This window comes from Crocodylus porosus, unplaced genomic scaffold, assembly GCF_001723895.1.
Source record: "Crocodylus porosus isolate Cpor-Errol unplaced genomic scaffold, CroPor_comp1, whole genome shotgun sequence".
NCBI classification, from domain to species: Eukaryota; Metazoa; Chordata; order Crocodylia; family Crocodylidae; genus Crocodylus; species Crocodylus porosus.
In genome coordinates, this window is record NW_017728911.1 from 2,717,313 (window position 1) to 2,739,205 (window position 21,893).

At 43.8% G+C, this 21,893-nt stretch overlaps 1 protein-coding gene across 2 annotated transcripts in view; it reads left to right on the forward strand.

The window, feature by feature from the left end:
* The window catches only part of ARIH1 (ariadne RBR E3 ubiquitin protein ligase 1), a 53,736-nt gene that overhangs the window by 7,954 nt on the left and 23,889 nt on the right, over positions 1-21,893 (forward strand). For both annotated transcript variants that reach the window (XM_019533290.1, XM_019533291.1), the window contains exons 2-5: positions 4,392-4,536; positions 12,513-12,605; positions 12,928-12,983; positions 20,865-20,931. In XM_019533290.1, the coding sequence (XP_019388835.1) occupies positions 4,392-4,536; positions 12,513-12,605; positions 12,928-12,983; positions 20,865-20,931 (361 nt within the window). The remainder of the gene's footprint in view (positions 1-4,391; positions 4,537-12,512; positions 12,606-12,927; positions 12,984-20,864; positions 20,932-21,893) is intronic.

The window sequence follows — 21,893 nt, forward strand, 5'->3', positions numbered from 1 at the left end:
TAGGAGAATGTATTATTCCAATGGCATTCAAATAGAATATACTGAACCTGCATTTCTGGTAGCGAGACATCAGTCTGGTCTAATCAAAGGAGCATTTTCTCAGGAAAAGACCATGCCTTATCTCTGTCCCCAAGCCCAAGAGAGACAGAGGCCCAAATTGCTTGTTCATTGATCATCTTAGGATGACTTCTGTGTGGCCAAGCTCCATTTGACTGCTGACTTGTAAATTAGCCTGTACAGTACATAAAAACAAAACCTGTAGGGGTGGTGTGACAGCCCATGTGACTGAGATTGTTGGCTATGTACAAATGGAGCATTGCTTGTGTACTGTGCATGCAGCAATTGAGGATTTTAATCTCCTTATGCAAGAAGCATGCCATACATTCACATCTTCAAGAGTACGTGCATTTCTTTCCTAACAGGGTTTTCTAGATAATTTGGGGGCTTGAAATGACAAGGGAAATGCTTCAGCAAAGTGCAGAAGGAACCAAGTGGACACTCCTGTAGTGCTATAGTAAGAAAAACAAAGAAATATATTGGTCTGTTTAGTCTGGGATCAGGAACAGTGAACTGCAGCGAATGTGATAAGGGCATGAGACAACATCACTACAGAGCAGAGTTAGTTGTTCAGGTGTACTTTTTCCATCCCTTTAGAGTTTGTATTTCTTAAACTTGAATTTAGAATTTCCTGGCTTTGTAATCCTGATTTTATTTATTTTATTTGGGAGGGACTTCAAAATCCATACTACATTGTTTGCTCTAAATGATGTGTAATCAATCTTAATTTCATTTTAAAGTTAACATCTGACTTGATGTAATGTAAGCTATTCAGAGGCACAGTTGACTAAAGTAAGGGAAAATCAGTGAAAGATAAATGCTTTTAGAGAGGGTCAGACAGAGTATTAGTATTATTATTAGAATTATTATGTTTCCTTTGAATCTTTTCATGTAAGATTTTGACCAGAATTACTTGCATGGTCAGGTTCCTCTTTCAGGTAGTTATAATCATCTGCAAATAACTTCTTAATGCAGTCTATTACAGTACCACCATGCTAAGTGGGACCCCTGTGTGGTTATGAGACCATGCTACTGATTTATAACTCTGTAACTTATCTCTGGGGGCTCTGTCACAATACAAGTGTAACAAAACGCTTGCAGCTAAAGCCTTTTAAAAAAGTTTTTATAGTTGCAGCTTGTTTGTATGGCAACAGGAAGCACCCAAGTTAAGTAACAGTGCAACAGCTCCAGAATGGCAACTAATTTTTCCCTTTTGAAGCTGTTAAAATTTACTTCAGTCCAGAGTGGAGATTGCATTTTCTAAGTACTTTATATTGGCATGCAAGGGAATTTAGACAGGTATTTTAAAGCTCTCTCAAACAGCAGAGAGATTTCCTGATCAAAAAGGATCAAGGGTTCTTTATAGAACTTTAATATGAGGAAGGAATTTACCTGGTTGAAACTAAATGTGGCAGCACACGGTGGTTTGGCGTCCTACTACAATAACTGGTGGCACTTGCAATGAAATGGGTTCCACTGCTTATCTCTTGGATTTGACAGGCCACTCGCACCCGCTGCAGGCAAAAGGAAGATCCTGTGATATCTTGATGTGCGTTAAAGTCGAATCCCCTTTCTGCTGTTCATGACTGACAAAGAGATAATCCATCCTTTCAGCTTGACAGTCTCATGCTGTAGGGGGGAAAGGGAGTGGAAATTCTGTGGTGGGCCTTTTTCTTAAAGGAGTGCCGGGGCAATGAAGAGTAATAACAGTTTTTCCCCCTTGCTGCCTTCTCATTTACATTGCTAATTGGTTCCAAACATCAAAGCATATTTACTTAGAAAACTTATGCTAGAATGTTGTATAATGGATTAGAGAGGAGAGGTTGTCTAATGCAGTGTTTCTCAACCCATGTGTCGCAACCCCAAAATGGATCGCAAGAATGTATGAAAGGATCACTCATGGACAAACTATCAACAAGCTTTAAAAATGGATTTTCCTTTAAAGGAGAAAAATTTGGGAAACCATGCCTTCTCCCTTGCAGGCTGGCACAATTGCAGCAAGGGGCTGCTTGGAGACCCCCACGTCCCACACCTGCCCCTTGCCCCGTGCACTGGGAGCCTGGGGGTGGTGGGTTGGGACTGGCCATCCATGTTTACAGATGGGTCCTGGTACAAAAAAGGTTGAGAACCACTGGTCTAATGGTTAGGATGACTTAGAGGTAATGTTCATTTTCCAACTTGTCCACAAATATCCAGTGTGATCAAGTTATTAAGTCTCTGCTTCTTCACTTCAGTGCCACAAGTGCTGTTCAGATAAATTCACTAGTTTAAGTGTTCTAAAGCAGTGATAATGGTGGCCTGTAAATAATGCATTAATTTGTCACAATTCTTGCTGAAGGCCGTAGAGATTTTTTCAGTAGTTCATTTTATAACTTAGTTTCTGTAGAACACCTTGAGTTTCTGCTCCTCCTTTGCACCAGGAGAATTAGTAAGTTCCTAGTGCAAGGCCATATACCCTGGTGGAAAACCTTCCAAAGACCATGACAGGCACAAGTGACTGGTCTTGTCTGTAGCATTCCTGTAACGTGAAATCCCAAGGAGAGATACTGCGACCAAGCAAAGGGCTTCAAGTTGCTTGTTCTTTGCCCTAAATGAATAGAGTCTGAGTTTCATTTGAGCTTTAAATGCCTTACATTTATCCGGGAAACAAATTGTGGCACAGTCTCAGGTGAAAGGTCTCTCACTACCTTAATGTTAAGGTGACACTGGTGCAAATTTTTTTCATCACGTTTTGGCTAATAAGTAACTTTTTGATTGGCCTTACAATGGTCAGTATTTTCCTAGCAGTTCTGTTGGCAGCCACTTCACCTGCTGCAACTCTGAACCCAGTTATGTCAATGATCTTTGGAAATGGAACGTGGGAGGGGGAGTTGTATGAGATGGATTTGGCAATATGTGTTTGAAGCCAAATCCTTTTTTACCTATTTAAGTACCTCAGTGTGATCCTACTCTAGCCAACTCAGGTCCCTGAAAAGCTGGTAATGTGAAAGGTGGATGGGTGGTCCTCCTACTGACTGCTTTTTGTGACTTGGCCTTAGGGCTAAGATGCCTTGTTGCAAAAGTAAGTGTGTTATCATCTGTTCAGGCACTTGAATAAGGTGGAATAGGATCCCACTTAAGCATTCAAGTCTACTTAAGCATCAAATGGGTGAAGTAGAATCCACCCCTTCGTCTACTTTGGATTTTCTTCCTCTGAAGCATGGAGAAGTCTTTGCATTTAGAAAAGAAAAACTATTATTACCAGATCTCTTGCCCATTGATGAGGCTGGAGCACACGAAGTTAACCAAGTCACCTCTGTGCTTTTCTATTTCAGTTTGTGGATCTTGCACCAAACGGCTATGGTATAGCGGACGGGCCTAAAGAAATTAAATTATGTGGAATGTTATTAAAGGAGCAGTGGAAAAACTTAAGTGCCTTCAGATCAATTAGTGTTGAAATAGTGTGCTCCTTGGTTGTGACTTCATTAAAACCTTTTTTTTTTTTTTTCCAGTAGCCTGTTAGTACTGATGCTTCCAGGGCAGATTCTCCTGCTTGTGGGAACGTTGTTCTGCCATCTTCTGTTTGTCACTACAATATTCATAATTGCCTTTGAATTCCGTTATTATGAGCAGGTGCCCTCTTCAGAAAATCTAACCATTGTTACCTTGTCTTAACTCCCACATACGAGGTTATTGCTTCTGCCTTTCACTTTAACTGACCTCAAATCAACTTGTCCTATCAGAATTTTATTGCTAGAAGCTTTTGTTTCAATTTTCCATTTTTAGTAGTATCAAAGGTTTTTTTGTGAAACACTAAGGTTGCATGATTATGAATTAGTTGAGTGACAGCTAAATTAATTGTAGGAATGTCTGACCATCCCATCTTTCAGGCTTGTATTAGCTTGGCTGAAATACACCGAAGGAATTGTCAGTTTGCTGGTACTCCCCTAGACTTCTACAGAAAAGGAGCTCCAGCCCCCAAATTAAATTCTGTGCTTATCAGCTGACCTATGCTTTACAATACAGTCTTGACCAGATAATTACTAACTGCTACTCTGGAGAGGTTTATATATTTTTTTAAGTTAGAGTTACCAGTTACATCTGAAGCATCAAAAGCAACTGTGACCCTACCACATTTAACTCCAGAACAGAACCTGCTGGATGTTAAGCTTCAGACAACCTGGATTAAAGTGTCATTTGGGCAAGCAGAATTCTGCAGTCCCATCAGCTGATGCTACTGGGCAGTGCTCCTGGTCTTTGTTCTTCAATTGCAGATTGTTTAGAAGATGATTGCCTATTAAATATTTGCCTGTGATGACTTCACCCATCCTATTTTTGTTGCGTGCTTTGTGCAGGTACTTTGATGGCAACTTGGAGAAGCTTTTTGCTGAGTGTCATGTAATTAATCCAAGTAAAAAGTCTAGAACGCGCCAGATGAATACAAGGTCATCAGCCCAGGACATGCCTTGTCAGATCTGCTATCTGAACTACCCAAACTCGGTGAGTATGGTAGCCCCATGCACAAGGCTTTTGTTTCTAGTTCACAAAGTTTCTTCTTCTTAGTAAGACTGTAATTGCATGTTTTCAGAGCGGACACTTTGCTTGCAATGTTTAGCCTCTTAAACCTTGTATAAGGCCTTAAGAATGAAGACTTCTACTCTGTAGGCCTTAAAATTGTCTTTTTAAAAGGAATAGGCGAGTGAGGGTTAGGATTGAAACTTCTAATCTGCAAAATGATCTAGGAAAAAACACTTCCCATCTTTGAATGTAAAGTGAACTTTTATGTTTAATATTCCAAACGTGCTTGGCCTTGTGTTTGTATATACCATGTTACAACTTGGTTATATGAAATTTCATACCATTCCCCTTAAATCTTTTGTTTAAACACTGTGTTTGGTACAGCATACATTCAAAAAGTTAGATTTTTGAAAAATACATTTTTAAAACGAAAATTTTCACTTGTTTCATAGTTAGTAGGTTCGGAAGGGACCTGAGCATATCATCGAGTCCGACCTCCTGCCATGACAGCAAATAGTGCTGGGGTCAAACAACCCCAGCAAGGTGTTCATCCAGACTCCTCTTAAAGACCCTCAGGGTAGGAGCCAGCACCACTTCTCTTGGAAGTTGGTTCCAGATCCTAGCTGCCGTGACCGTGAAGTAGCACCTCCTGATATCTAGCCTGAATCTACCCTCTGCCAGCTTGTGACCATTATTACTAGTCGCTCCTGGCAGTGCTCGGGGGAACAGGGACTCCCCAAATGCCTGCTGGTCCCCTCTGAGTAGTTTGTAACGGGCCATTAGATCCCCCCTCAGCCTTCTCTTGTGGAGGCTGAACAGGTTCAGGTCCCATAGCCTCTCCTTATAGGGCCTGCCCTGCTGCATAGAGGGGGAGGATCACCTCCTTGGACCTGCTCGAGATGCATCTGTGGATGCATGGCAAGGTGCGGTTGGCCTTCCTGACTGCATCCCCATACTGCCGGCCCATGTTCATCTTGGCATCAGTGACAACTCCAAGATCCTTTTCTGCCTCTGCGCTTGTTATTTATAGTGAAAGGAGACTAACTAGAAACAACCTTCAGAGAGTTTAGGATCTTATACATGAGCAGAAGGTTGGAACATGGGGATTGGTGACACTGCAGACAAGGGAAATCTGTAGGTTTTGTTGTTGTTGTTTTGTTTCTTTAAGTGAATACTTTTTCTTGCTTCAAGTTTGTCAAATAGGATGATGTTGGTGGGGGAGGCAGGATCAAGGGAATCGAGGATGCTAAAACAAGGCAGCATTTCCTCTAAATTCTTCTATATTGGCCAGTCTGACTAGGTCTTCCCTGCTAGTAGATTGACATAAGGGGCTGTTATTTTTAGTTGAATATTTAATGTTTGCACCATAATTTCCATTCCACCAACACTGATTTGTATTTGTGTCAAGAAGTAAAGTGGGGACAAGTTTGTGTTAACCCTCTGGAGTCTTAAGAATGGTAGTTCTAATTGTTCAGGCAGATATAGCAGAAACATAGCACATTTACTGTAATTAATTTATGATACTTGTAGTAACCACATTTATGAGCAAAGGTTTAGGATAATCTCAGATTTGTCGTGGGATATTTGAGTAATGAAGATGTTAAGTAACAAAAGTGGGCAGGGGGATTGTATTCAAAACAATGTTAATATGTCCAGAGTTAAGCTTATTTCCAATGTACTGACTATTTACTATATTTGTGGAGATCTGAGCATGGTATGCATTAAGTGGTGTGAAGTTGTGGGAGCAGTGCAGTTAAGCCATTCAGGTTAAAGTGAGCATTAGAGCAAATTTATGTTTAAAAAGGTCACATGCTTGTGAAATGCAAAGGAAAAAAAATGAAAAAAGGGAGAAACTAAGGAACATAACAGACTAGGGCCATATAGGAAGCTCTTTATATTGAGCAAAGAGCAGCCCAAAACTGGCTTATGAAAAGTAAAATTGGAATTAGCAAAGTCCTCGATATGCTCTTTGCTCTGTTGGGGAAGTGTCTTTTCCTGGAAAATGGCCTAGAGCAGGGGTTGGTAACCTTTTAGGAACAGCCAGCCAAAATAATGCAACTTGGTCTGAAAGTGGGCCATTGTTTGCAACCTGGCTACTGCTAACACTTCCTCTGCTGATACATATGGAACCCAGCTACTGCTGAATATTTCTTCGGCTAGGGACAGACATTCAAAAAGCCTGAGCCTGAATTGATTCAGTCTTTGCAGGTTAGTCTAACCTGGCTAGGCTAAATTAGTTTTGTAACCAGACAGACATCCCAGAAATGCAGGCACATGCTTGCAGTGGCTGAGGTTACAAGCTGGGGGGCACTAGAGCAGCTCTCCCTTCCCTTGCACTAGGCTGAGCTGAGGGGATGTGGCCAGGCCCCAGCAGGACACTGTGATTGGTCCTCCCCTTTGATAAATGGAGCATTTATCAGCTCTGTTATCAGATTTAACACCCCATCAGAAAACAAAACCTCACTCATTACAAGCTCTTCTTAAACAGCTTTTTCCAAAGCAAAATGCATATCAGCCTCTGGCTACTTTACTGTTCATTCCATCAAGGAAGAGCACTCACCAACTGCAGATGCTGCCTCAGCCTGATGAAGGGGTTTTTAAACCCAAAAGCTTGCTAAGAATTTTTCCAAGTTGGTTGGTCTAATAAAAGGGATCAAATTTACCCAGAGAACTTTGTCTGACTTTTCCAAAGGAAGGAATGCAGGGACATTACTAGCTGAGCTGTTGATTACTTCCAAAAAGACCTACGCAGAAACTGTCCTATCTGCCTTGCACGGCATTCACTAGCATACCACATGATGGCTACCAGGGCTGTCCTAGGTGGGGGCGGGGAGGGGGTGGCAAGAGGGTGAATTAGGGTGATCGCCCTGCTCCCTGTGTTTTGGGGGGGGCCCTGCAGAGTCGGGCGGAGCAGTGGCTCTGCTTCCAGCCACTTACTACGTGCCCCCTACCCCCGACATTGCTGTTGTCAATGGCAGCTTGTTTGGGGCTGGGATCAGAGTGGGGGCAGGGCCTCACCTGGGCTGTTTTGCCCTGGGCCCCGCACCCTGCTCAGGTCACTTCTGCTGGCTACAGTATGTGCTGTGGGAGAGAGGAGGAAGGGATCTCTGCTTAAGCAGCAAGTGGTGGGAGGGGAGGGGGGCATGGGGAAGGCAGGAGACCCTGGTGTGCCTGCAAGTCTCTGCTGGAGCTCCAGCCAGGGAGCAGAGGGGAGAGGCCAGCCCTGCTGGGGAGCAGAGAACTCCGCCCAGCCCAGAGAGCAAGCTGAGAGAGTCTGATTTAACTTAAACCGCTAAGGGATTTGGGACAGACATTGCATAAACCAGTTTGAGCCATATCACTCAAGTCTGATACTACATTCAACCAGGTTTATCTTAAACCATCTTCAGGCTGGTTTATGTGCACTGAATAACTGTTCTGTTGCAGGTTTAAACCAATTTCTGACCAGTTAAACTGGTTTATGTGTAATGTCCGTCCCTAGCCTTATTGTTCACAGCCCTCCTTCCCTCTCTCTCCCCCGCTTCCAAATTGTTGCTGCCACCCTAGATTCTCAGGTGGATAACTTTGCTTAGCAGGCTGCATCTGACCTATGGGCCATACATTGCTGATCCCTGCCTTAGAGGATTGGGTCCTACACTCATTCATCCTCCTGAAGTGGTTGGCCAGCCTGCTGCGTTTTGCAGAAGTTCAGAGATGTAGGCCAATTGTGTTCTGGTGGCTTCAGGAATACCAGCTGAGACCTAGGCCCCCCTTCTGAGCTTTATACAGACAAGTAACATGATGTTCCTCTGGAATTATTACATGGGTATAAAACAAACAGGAAGTAGGAAGATGAAATATTTCAGAAAAATAAGTCTCTTTTGACCATGGCTTTGCTAGCAGCTAACATGCCTAAATTTGCCAGAAACTTGTTGTTTTTTTCCCCCTTATTTCTTTTTTCCTGAATTCACAATTACGTAAATTGTTCTAATCATCCCAAAACTGTGACACCTATGCCTGACTCTGTGTGTGTGTGTGCGCGCGCGTGTGTGTTTAAACTATTTACATAAGCTTCCATTCTTAATTTGGGTGTGTCTTATTAGCTTACGTTTCAGGTTTCCATTGTGCACTTTGGGTCTAGGAGTGTCCTTGACTAAAGTACTATTTTGCTGACTAGCTGTGGAGGCAAGACTCCCTTCCCTGGAATGAGCAGCACAAGACCTTATGTGGAAGGGTGATCGAAGTCGGTGGTTCTCAACCTTATTTTGTATCCGGACCTATTTTTAAACATAGATTGCTAGTCCTGACCCACTGCCCCCACCCCCAGGCCCAAGCCCCACGTGTGTGGTGCCAAGGGGTGCGTGTGTGGGCCCTAGGGGGTCCCAGGCAGCCCCTTGCATGCTGAAACTCTGCCAGCCTGCTAGGGAAAAGCCACCATTTCCCACATTTTTCTCCTTTAAAGGAGAATCCATTTTAAAAGTTTGTTGATCCATTTTTAAAGTTAGTTCATGACCCTTTCATACATTCTTGCAACCCACTTCTGGGCCATGACCTACAGGTTGAGAAACATTGATCTAAGGGCAGATCTTTCTCAGCTGAGAGTCTCAATTTTGTGCTGGAAACGTTTCCTAGGCATTGGTCAGTAACCAAGAAAACTTTTGTCCTCAGAAATGCAAAGAAGTGGTTCAACAAAGACAGACTTCTCCCCCTCTCTCATTTCCCCTCTCCTTCAGCACTCCCATGTCCCCTGTAAAAATGATATGCAAAAAGGAAATTGTCATGTTGGTTGCTTTGCATAAAGGGGGTGGGGAAGAGCCTTCAACCTTGTGTTTTTTGTTAGAGATTTTTGGATAAGGTCTGATAACCAGGGATCCTAGTTTTTCCTGGCAAAAGTTTGCAAATTCTCTGGTAAAAACCCCAAAATCCGTGATTAAAATGAAAGCCCCCCCACAGCCCTCTGGCCCCACTGGTGCCCTTCACTTCCTGCCTCACAACTCCCCCAACCCTGCTGGGGCCCCTAGCTACCATGGGGTGGTGGACCTGGGTCTGCAGCCCCTGCCTCTGGCAGGAATCGGCAGCTGCTGCAGTGGAGTGGAGCCTGTCATCTCTTTTTCTGCTCCCTCACCCTCACAAGATCTGTGTGTGGAGCAGGGGTTGTATGCTGCCTGCTGCGGGCTCCTGCCCTACCCGGTGTGTGCGACCCAGTGCTGCAAAGAACAGCGGGGCCGTGCAGGAAAGCTCCTTGCCACTGCGAGATCCACACTGCCCTGGCGGCATGTCCCCTGCGCATGGCTTCAGTGGGGGCGGTGGTGCAGGGTTGCACACAAGGGACACGTTGCCAGGGCAGTGTGGAGCTCACAGCGGCAAGCAGCTTTCCTGCATGGCCCCGCTCTGGTCTGCAGTGCCAGGTCACACCTGCCAGACTGCAGAGCCCTGGGGGAGGGCAGCAGGGCAGGAGCCGAAGCCCACAGTGGGCAGCTCATGCCCTGTGCACAGATCTGGGGGGCAGTGGTTCCCCCTTGCCCCCCAAGAGTCCACGCAGCAGCAGTGAGCTTCCCCCAGACAAGCTGTCTGTGGCCCTGTCCCGTTCCCTGCTGGGGTCCTGTGGCCATGCACTGCAGCCCTGGGCCCGAAGCCCCAGGCATTGCCTGGCTGGGCTGCGGCCCCAAGCCCTAGGCATTGCCCTGCCCTACCCAACTCCTCCCCTCCCTTCCTATGGGGGCCTCAATCGCACACCATGACTTACCTGCAGGAGCTGCTCTCCAGGCTCCCTGGAGGTCATGTGCCTATACATGCACATGGTGCCCTCTGCATTGGGGCTGCCCTCCTGCTCCCTGCGGGTTTCTCCAGTAAAATGAGAAATCAGCATTAGCCTCCAGTGAAAGGTAAAATCCACCATTTTCTCCATTTTCCCGTGGGAAATTGAAAACCTTGGATCCCTGCTGATAACTCAAACTGGTGGGATGTTGGCACTGGGGGTACTGAGGTAGTCTCCTAGCAAACCTCCTAGTCTCCTAGAGATAACCAGGCTTGCCATTAATACAAAGTTTATTTTAAAGCAAAGAAACCACCTTCTTTAATCTGATGCCTTTTATCCATCAAAAGGCAACAGAAAGGGCACTAGTCCTGCTTTTTTCCCTCTAACAGATCACCATAACTCTCAGAACATAGGATAAATATTCTTTCTGTGTTCTATGTCAAGGAACTGGACTATAGTAAATTCATCTGCAGCCCCCATCCCAAGTAGCTCTTTACATCTATTACATCCATTCCTACTATCTCTGTGTACCTTCCCCATTATCACGGTACCTTCCATATTTCTTCCTCCACATCCTTTTTATACACATCTTATGTTTGTGGATGATAATAATATTTTTACATAAACATACCCTGCATTGATTTGGACTGTCCTGACTGAGTACACCATGCTGATAGCAGATAAAGCTGGAGAAGCTCGAGGTAGAGAGCGAAGGCATTAGGGTATTGCTTTTGCACCCTGGGGTTTGAGTTCTCTCCCCCCTCCCAAAAAGAAAACCCACCAAAAATAGTCTTGAATTGTTTGCCAGTTTCTTTGATGACTTCCAGAATTCTTCATAATGTTACAGTTAAGAAATAAAGCATCTCTACCAGGAAGATAAACTATCTCAATACATTTCTGTCAAGGAGGGGCTTGACTTCAACTTTTCAGCTTTTACTGAATCATTCATGATCGGTGATTAAAATAGGACCCTAGATTATAATGCGGTTTGTTTATAGCACTACATGAGCACTAGTGTTTTCAGTTTTTAGGTAGGGAGGGTGAAGAGTTTTACATACAGCAAGCTCAGCAGAACTGGGATTGCCTTTGAACTGACTAATATAACGGACTTGCCTTTGGAATAGAGTTCTCATAGCTTATAGTGGAAGGAGAGAGAGGGCATTAATCGTATATTTTTGGAGATATCATAGTAATACTGTAGAGATTTTCACATATCTTTACAGATGCCAAAGAATCCTTTAAATGAAATTACTGTGCTGTGAACAAACCTTTAATTCATGACTAACACCCCATTGTTGGAACAGCATAATGTCCGGCATGTCTGTACCTCCCCCCAGGCTTCAGACATAGTTTAGTCCTGCCCATAGTTCTCACTTATACACCACCTTCATTTCAAAGTTATTCTTCTCTAGCTGTCTTATTGTTTCCCTGTCCCTCACATAATTGTTCAGTCAGATGTCTTGGCACACTGCAGAGGATGATGCATACAAAGCTGATGTCATCCTTGCCAGGTGGCTCTCTGCATGACAGTCAGCTAATCAGTTGTATAAAATCTTAGCTGGGTACTGCTTCAGCCAGTTAGGCTGTTCAGCCTTGCCATCGGATAGACATTTGGGTTCTAGAGCAAGTTATATTGCTTGATAAGCTGTAAGCACAAAGGTGCCTCCAACCCATGTTCTAAACTCATATGGTTTATTAAATGCATAATCCCTACTACTTGCTCTGTTTGTTAGCTGCTTTCACCTGCATGGGCAATATTTTAGGTGCCTCTTACCAATGTGGTTGGTAATTATTCTGGAGCTGAACAGTTACGTGAGAGATGCAAATGCAGGAAAAATCCTGTGGGTATCATTTTACTGCTTTAACCTTCATTCCAAGATGCAGCATTTGTTAGCAACTTTCTGTAATACAGGTAGAGGAAAGCAATTATCCTTTCTTTTAGACTCATGCGTCTGCCATAATTTAAAGGCAGTGGGGGTGGGAGGAGAAAATCCTCTCTCTACGTTCTTGCTGCTGTTAGCGATGCAGAGTGCAGCTACACAGAGTGCACATTTAGAGCTGCTATAGCAACATACTGAGGTGGTGGCAATGCAAAGGAAACAATGCAGTATCCTTGGAGCAGTTACAAATTCTGTCCTGGGAGTAAGTAAGGTGAAATTAAACTTCACAGCAGCAGGAAGGACAGAATGGGTACAATGTCATGTGCTTTTTGTCATTGCAGTACTTCACTGGCCTAGAGTGTGGACATAAGTTCTGTATGCAGTGCTGGAGTGAATATTTAACTACCAAAATAATGGAGGAAGGCATGGGACAGGTAAGGATTTATCTCTGTGTGCCTTATGCTGGGGAAGGTAGGTGGGGAGAAGTGTAACTTTTTTGCATATACTGAAAGAATAATACTGCAGGAGACAAGTTCTTTACAGACCTGTTGAAGTGTCTAATGGTGCTTTGTGGGACCAAAACTTTCAGTGCTAAAGAGCGTTTTGCTAGCGTGTCTGGATGAAACATCCTGAGTTCTAGTTTTGCTGTGCAAAGTCGTCTACTTGCAATAAATTCTGGCCCTGGGGTTCTTGCTTCAAGGAAATGGGCATGAAAACTGTTTCAAGGCTTTATTTGACCCCTCTCTTCTCTTTCAGACTATTTCATGCCCAGCTCATGGCTGTGATATCTTAGTTGATGACAACACAGTTATGTAAGTACACAGTTGATGGGTAACCTTTCTTTGTTTCTTCATTTTGTCCCTTAAACACTATGTATGATCTGCCTAGGTCAAAGCCTATTTTAAAATTTCAAGGTGTCAAGACATTGTTAAGGTCCCTGCTTGGTGTTTGTGTGTGCATACTCTTAGCTGTGGAATCCTACTTCAGTTATTGAGAGAACAGGATTTCTGACCTGTTTGGGAAACCGAAAAAATAAACGCCATGCACTCATCTAAAATCCCATTCAATTACTATGTGCACTTGTGATTAGGAAGTCCTATATTCCCAAGGTAGGTCAGCACACTGGTTTATCAAGTTCTGTATTCTGCCTTGGGCAGCAAATTCCTGATGCTTCAGAGGAAGAGAGAAAACTGCCATAGTGCATTTAGCCAGTTATGCAGAGTTACGCCTACCAGATGATGTGGGAGGTACATTCCTAGCCCCTTTGGAAAAAAAAATCACACCCTGAGTCATGAGATTTGATTTAACTGTCTGCATGAGTCTCTTGCTCTAAGTGGTGTTGCTCAAACAATTATTAAGCTATATTGGGTGGCTGTCATGCAGCACTAACTTCTTTGGGCTTCCCTTTCTTTGCAGGGCTTGGCATTTGCAAGGCATTACACGAGCAATGTGTTTTATAATTAGGGATTTACTTTATTCACGATTTTACGTTTTTTGTGAAAAATGCAGGGGGAAAGGTGGTTTCTGTGGACCCCACAAAAATGGCAGTCTCCACAATTTTGGTGTAGAATCACTGGGGGTGGGAGTGCAGACACTTACTAAAAGTATGCTATCTCCCCAGTGAGAACTAGCAGTCCTGGGGGCTGCTGCAGGCTGGGCTCACAGCCTGCCAGGGTGGGGGAACCACTGACTTGAAGAGGAGCAGCAAAGATGGTGCCCCCCCCCCCCCTTACTGCTCAACTCAAAGAGGTCATCTCCGTGATTTTATTTAGAGCCTTTGACATCCCAGTAAATTTCAGCGTGGGGCACCAGGTGTGGCCAGGGAGGGGCTGCTTCCCCCCCCTGCTGAAGAGGAGCAGTCAAAGATGGTGCCCCCCCCCCCCTTACTGCTCACTGGCCAAGAGGACTGCCTGTTGTGCAGCTGTACCTCTCCTAATCGGCAGTGGGGGCTGGGGCTCCGTGATGGGCAGCCCTCTTGGCCAATCAGCAGTGAGGGGTGGGGCTGCTTGGGCCCTCTGGCCAATCAGTAGTGAGGGCAGGACCACTGCAAAAATGGCACTGCTTACAGCCCATAATTTTTACTTTAGTTCAGCAGGAATTCAGTAGATCCCTATTTATAATCTTAAACCCAGTCTGTTCCTACTCTTCATGCTAAATAGTATTTAAATCTAAGCCACCTTCTGTCTGGAGCCATTTGCTGGCATTCGTTTGTTGTCTGGTCTTCATTTGTTGTCTTGCATCGGTTCCTTGCAAGGTAGCAAATTGCCATGTCGCTCTGCATGGAGACATTATTGAGTTGGGTATAAAATGGGAAGGAAGCTTGAATGTACGTAGAAAGTTACTGCTTATGTGCCTCTAGATCCTACCAGGATTGGGAAGAAAATGAAGGGGAACCTGAAGTGCAAAACAAGAGCAACTAGCTTGTTTTTTAAATGGCACTTAAATATTTTAGTCCCTGCCTTGTACTTTAGATGTAACCTTTTATCAGAATCCCTTTTTTGTGGGGGGGATCCTAATTTACTCAGTGCAACAAGTTTCAGGAAGGACTTTGCTCATACCAACTGATCAGATGCCATTTTAGTCATACTGTGCCACATTCATAGATTCATAGATGATAGGGTCAGGAGGGACCTCAACAGATAGAGTCCAACCCTCTGCCTAGGCAGGAAAGAGTGCTGGGGTCAGATAACCCTAGCCAGATGCCTCTCCAGCCTTCTCTTAAAGACCCCCAAGGTAGGGGAGAGCACCACCTCCTTTGAAAGCCCATTCCATATTTTAGGCACCCTCACTGTGAAGAAGTTTTTTTTTCCCTGATATCTAGCCTAAATTTGCTGTATGTCAGTCTGTGACCACTGTTCTTTATTACCCCATGAGGCGCCCTGGTGGACAGAGCATCTCCAATCCAATCCCTTGCTGTGTCCTCCTAATGAATTTGTAGGCGGCCACAAGATCACCTCTCAGCCTTCTCTTGCAGAGGCTGAAGAGGTCCAGGTCCCTCAGTCTCTCCTCATAGGGTTTGTCCAGTAAGCCCCTAACCATACAAGTGGCCTTCCTCTGGACCCCCTCAAGTCTATCAACATCCTTCTTGAAGTATGGCCCTCAAAACTGGATGCAGTACTCCAACGGCGGCTTGACTGATATCGCACAGAGGGGAAGTATCACCTCCTTGGTTCTATTTGTCATGCATCTGCTGATGCACGATAGTGCGGTTAGCTTTGCTGATGATTTCTTCACACTGGTGACTCGTGTTCATCTTGGAGTCCACTATGACTCCAAGACCCTGAGAGGGTCACTTCCCAGGCAGGAGGTGTGCTGGATATTTTTGTGCCCTAGGTGCAGCACTTTGCTTTTTTCCTTGTTGTACTGCATCCTATTGTGTACTGCCCACTTTTAACCTGTCCAGGTCTGCTTGCAATCATTCCTTACCCTCGGGAGTGTGCACATCACTCCACAATTTAGTATCATCTGCAGACTTGGACAGAGTACGCTTCACAGCCACATCAAGTCACTGATGAAAATATTGAAGAGCACAGGTCCAAGGACTGAACCCTGCAGGACCCCAGTACCCACATCCTTCCAGGTCGATACTGACCCATCTACTACCACTCTCTGGGTGTGACCACTAAGCCAGTTTGCCACCCACCAGACCATGTAAACATCTATGTCATGGCCTCTTAATTAATTTATGAGAATAGGATGAGATGCTGTATTGAAGGCCTTGCTAAAGTCCAAGAAAACAACATCCACTTCTACTCCTGCATCTAAGCATTTTGTGACCGTGTCATAAAACAAAACCAGATTGGACAGGCATGATCTACCTGTTACAAATCCATGCTGGTTTCCCTGCTGCATTATTTTTCCCACTGGACTGCCACAAATATGAACCTTCATAAATTTTTCAAAGACCTTTCCAAGGATGGAAGTGAGACTGACTGGCGTATAATTACTCAGATCCTCCTTCCTTCGCTTCTTGAAAATAGGGACCACATTGGCCGTTTTCCAGTCCTCCAGGACCTGACCCAAGCACCACAAGCACTCAAACAGCTGTGCCAGTGGTTCTGCTATGACACCGGCCAATTCCCTCAGTACCCTTGGATGCAGCTCATCTGGGCCTGCTGACTTGAACACATTCAGTACACCCACGTGGCTCTGCACCAAGTCAGTGTTGACACTTGTTAGGTTTATGTCTCTCTGACGCCCATTTAAGAACCCCTTAGGCGACTTACCTTGAATCCTGTTAACAAACACTGAGGCAAAAAGCTCATTGAATAGCTCAGCCTTGTCCCCCCTCTCTGTCACTGATTGCTCCTTCTTGTTCAGTAGGGGTCCTATGCTGCCCTGCACTTTCCTTTTACTACCTACGTAACTAAGAAAAGACTTTTTGTTGTCTTTAATTTGTGTTGCCAGCCTCAGCACTTTAGTTGCTTTGGCCTTTCTAACTGCCTTCCTGCAAGTGCGGGCCAAGTAGGTATACTCCTCCTTGGTAGCTTCCCCCTGCTCCCACTGCCTATATGCCTTCGTTTTTATCCTTAGGCTCCCCTGGATTTCCCTCTTTAGCCAAGGAAGATTTTTGGCTCCTTTCCCCCTTTCCCCTCTTACTGGGATAGTCTCCCTCTGTGCATTAACAATCACTTCCTTTAGGAACGACCACCCTTCCTGGATTCCCATCTCGCCAATACTCCTATCCTGCAGTGCACCATTGACTATACTCCTGAGCACATTCAAGTTAGCCTTCCTAAAGTCAAGCACTTCCACCCTACTAGTTACTTTACCCACCCTATGCTGTATGGTGAATTCAGTTGATTGGTGGTCAGTGTCCCCAAGGTGACCACAAATCTTCAGCTCCCCTACCAGGTCCTCCCCCGTAGCCAGCACCAGGTCCAGTAAGGCATTCCCCCTAGTGGGACCATATACCTCCTGCGTTTGGTGAAGGTCCTGCACACAGGTTAAGAACCTACGTGAACAGTTGGATTTGGCTGACTGCAGATGTCAGGGTAGTTTAGGTCCCCCATGACGACCACATCCCTAAACTGTATGGCCTCTGAGTTGCCCCCCACCACAAAGTTCCTTTGCCCACAACCTCCATGTATCCTAACCCATAATGCCTCAACTTTCTCTTCCTCTGATCCCATTTTGACTAGGGTAGATGTATAATGCTCCTTTACATAGAGAGCAACCCCACCCCCTTTCCTCCGTACTCTGTCCCTTCTGTACAACCTGTTAGCCCTCAGTGTGTACCACGCAGTCATGGGTAGGGTCCCACCAGGTTTCCATTAGCCCCACTAAATCAAAGTTATTATTTGCAAGCAGAAGTGTGAGTTCTTCCTGTTTCCTCCCCATGCTCCTTGCATTAGTATAGAGGCACTTGAGCCCTCCAAATGATGCCTTTAGTGCCCCCCCCCCCCCATTCTGATGCCCAAAGGGCCCCTTAGTACTTAACTGGGTGTACTGCTGCATGTCTCGCAGTTTGTAGGTTCTAGACTCTCTCCATTTCCTGCCTCCCTGTCCCTCATTGTACTTAGTTTAAAGCCCGATGTAGGGCCTGTACTGAAAGTTGCTGCAGAAGAGATGATTAGTAGCCTTGATTTTCCCACCCCCCAACTGGCTTTCTGAATAACCCAGTCCTGTAATATCTCAGTAACTCCACATAATCGTAAGGTTGGGGTTGGATTTCTGCTCGATGAGTAAGAACAGGTCTGACTGGCCACCATTGCTTTTTACCTCCATGTTTTGTTTGAAATGGAGGGAGATTGCACGAGGATGACTTGAGTAATGCACCGCTGTCTTGTAACTTTGCAGATGCAAGCACCTAATGGTGATTCATTAGTTTAACTGTATATACACATCTTACCTTATCTTAGTAAGCTCTTCACAACATCAGGTATGAAAGCCACTCTTTCCTAGGTCTCCCAGAAGGATATCTGAAAGGGCTCATAATAACACAAGAATTACCATTTAGTGGGTCAGACCATAGATCCATCTTGCCCAGTATCATGTATCACATGGTGGCAGAGAGTGGATGTTGAAAGGGAGAGTGAACAGGGTCTTTTCCCACTCACAGCCTGCAGCATTTGAGGAACTTTGAGTCCTAACATCTTCGTTGATGGGATTGGAGTGGGGGGTGTAACTTATAACTGACATTGTACAGATAAGATACTAAATCCATTTACATTAAATAGGTATTCATAAAAGGTTTAAATAGTTTAAAAATCCGCCCTCCTGACATAAATGTAGAGAATTCATAAGCCAAATCTCTCCTCTTCCCTCCCAACCTTAAGTGAAGGAGGGAATGTCCCAAGCAGTGTTGCATGTGAACAGGCTAGCTTCAGCAAGGGAGGATGGTTTCCAAAACAAGCCTCCCCCCCAACTTTCTCTTTCAGCTGGTGAACTCAAGGGAAGAGGGTGTGGGGGGAGAGGGTCTTTGAAATCTTTCAAGACCTTCAGACCAGCTGAAGGTAATCTGCTTCTGTCCCTTGCTCACCCTTGATAAAGCTGGTGGTAATTGCTTTAACTGGTGTGCAGAGTTGTTCATTTAATTAATAAGCACAGCAAACTGCCTTTATTACTGGTGCTGAACAGCTGCTGCTGTCATGTCTCTGCAGCCGACAGCAACCTGCAAGAATCTACCTACTCAGCTTCTGTTCAACCTCTGGTTACATTTATGATACAGCAGAATGGAAGTCATGGACTACTGATTCTCCAGCATCAGTGGCCTTATTTTTATCCCTTGCCTGTCTGCAGTTGCAATTAGTTGCTGTCATGCCACTTAACCCTCAAAGTATGGCAAGAAGGCTACTACAGAATGGACATTTATCCTGAGTACTTGCTAGAAGATCTTTTATAGCAAGGTGGCTGCACCTTTCCATATATATGCAGTCTGCCGAATTTCCAGTGATGTAGCAGGTCCTGCTATTAGAGATTTATCAAACAGCTGGCTTTTTCAGCTGGATAGTGAGGTCAGTCTCCTGTATGTGTAGCATTGCTCATTAATTAAGCACATGTAGGGTCTGGGAATGGAAAAATAAAGAGTTTTATTCCAAACTGCTTGTGACTTCGGGCAAGTATTAACTCTCTTTGCCTTGGTTTTGTGAATCCTTCTTTGCAGGATTTGGGGATTCTGAAATGAACAGCACTGTAGAAATTCCATTTTTATTTGAAGTGTTGCAATCAAATCCAGCAGACAGTAGCAGGGTGTAGTTGTAAAGGTTGTTTGTGTAACTGGCTTAAATACTAAGCAAATAGAAGAGTTTACTTTGCAAGAGTAGATGTTTTCTAGCTTTGGAAATTTGGGGAGTGAAATGGTATTATGTTAAGAAGCTCATCTTTATGATGAGAATAGGCAAGGGAAGTCGGTCTGTTACAAAATAAAAATTCTTTAACATCTTAATTTTAAAACTGTGAATTTGCTGTGGATTTGGTCCACAATGGTAAATGGCTTGGATAGATTAGAAGATGTTTTAGTTTAGCAGCATTAAAGTCTGAGTATCTTGTGTTGTAACTATACAGTGCTCAGCTTGTCAGTAGGTAAGAAACTCCCAGTATTTTTACATGTCAGTTTTGGTGTAGTGCACTGAATAATCATATATGTGCCTGCATTTCAGTTAGGTGTCATATCTTCAGATAGAAGAACATTTTGTTTCCGATTTATACCATGAAAAGAAGTGAACACCTGCACTAGTTTCAAGATCTACTTACTGAGTGGCCTTCCAGATTAAAAAAAAAAAAAGTGCCATTAGGGTATTTATTTCAGTGTACTATCAAAGTCTCTCTTTAAATAAAGACAAACCTCTTTGTTGTGGTGTGTGTACCAGTCCAATGTCGGAGGTTGAAATTTCTAACACTTGAGGAAAATTCAGTGTTAAAGTGCTTTTGGGTATATTTAAGTTGTTTTCCATACTACATAATATACTTATTTCAAACGTACTGAACCCAACCTCCATATGCATAAAATCCAGAAGCATTACGTTTCCATTAATGTCCATAACTAAAAATGCTCCCTGTATCCCCAAAAGACTTCCCACCTATTCAAGCCTCCTGATCTCCCTGTTATCACCCAGTCAGTAGCAAAACTGAAATTACTAGCTTTCAAATGATTCTTTCCTTTTCACACTTTGTAGGAGATCCCAGATTATGCCCATTTTGGTGCTTTTTTTCCTTCCTTGCATGTACAGTGCAGTATTAGCTGTTAACTTTTTCAGCAGCTAATCCTTAATTTTCACTGAAATCTAAATAACATTTTGGCATCCCTGGTGCTGTTACAACACTGCAGATATGTTTTGGGGCTTTTGAAAATAGGTTGCAACAAACCACTACATCTAATATGATTAAAAACTGGGAGATTTATCCACTACACTTCCTGAACTTAGAAAAAATCCAGGTCTCATCCTCCAAATATTGTTGACCTGCATTATTTTCATTTGGGCTTCAGAAATTAGAATCAAGACTGAAAGTTGTATAGTTAAAAATAAAAACAGTCACAGAATTAGTATGGCTATGGCAAAGACATAGGAAACAGGTGACTATTTATGATCAGGGGATCCTGATGCAGCCAAAGTGTAACAGCAAGCATAATAAAGCAGGTAGAATTGTTATACAATATCTTTTTTTGGTTGTTGGCTTTTTGTTGGGTTTTTTTATGTGGGTAAAATGAGCTTACAGGTTTAGTAATTTCTGCATTTTTCTTCTTTCCGTAGGCGTCTGATCACAGATTCAAAGGTTAAATTAAAGTACCAGCATTTAATAACTAATAGTTTTGTAGAGGTGAGTCTCTTCTTTTCTTTTTTTTATGTGAAAATTATTTAATGTGGGCCTAAGGCTTTTGTTTTTGTATGCAGACCACCATATGGGATTGTTAGTTACTAGTTTTTGACATTGTTGCTAGGGTTTGGTTTTTAGTGGTGGCATGAACAAGCTTTTGATTTGAATTGGTGTTATGGGGGCTGATTCTGGTTGGATATAAAGGCACACTTATAAACATTTTCAGTATAAATCAAGTGCTGGTGGGCTTGGTACTTGCTGACAGTGTAAACTTCTAAATTATGGTAGAAATATATATGCATAAATGAGCCAGTGGTGACATTTTTCCCTTTACGTTGGTGCATTTTTCTTGAAATAGGCAGGCGTTTGTCACTAAATGAGCTAGTATTGACTCATGCGTATGGTAGTATGCAGTAAGCTGGCAGGAAAATGAAGCTTTCAGAACCTTAAGTTTTTAATAGATACAGACAGCTATACAGGAGATGACTTAATCAGTTGCAGCTACAAGGCAGAATCTTGCAGTGAGTTGTTATAGACCATTTAGTCTATGGCCAATTAATTATGGGAGAAGCATTAGTAGCCATCTCTAAAGCGGTGGGAAATCCCATGACCCCGTCAGTTACATGCTGGCCAGAGGGAAGCCCAGTGGGATGTTACCTGAAGATTTAGGAAAGCATTGTTATGGTAGATGAGGAAAATGCAGTTGGTAATAAAAGCTTCCTAGGACTTGTGTGCTGTGTTGCCTGTCCTCAAGGGGGCTGGTTCGAAACTGGAAGCCACTGAAGTTGTGGCAGGTACTTCAAAGGCCAGTTTTTAATGCATTAAGATATAGAATTGCTTTGAATAAATATTCGTGTGTTTTAACCAGTGGCTCCTCAGCTGAAAATTGCTGAAAGTGTGCAGAAAAAGGTAACACAGATGCAGGAAAATTTTCCAACTTGCATGAAATCCATTGGGACAAAGTT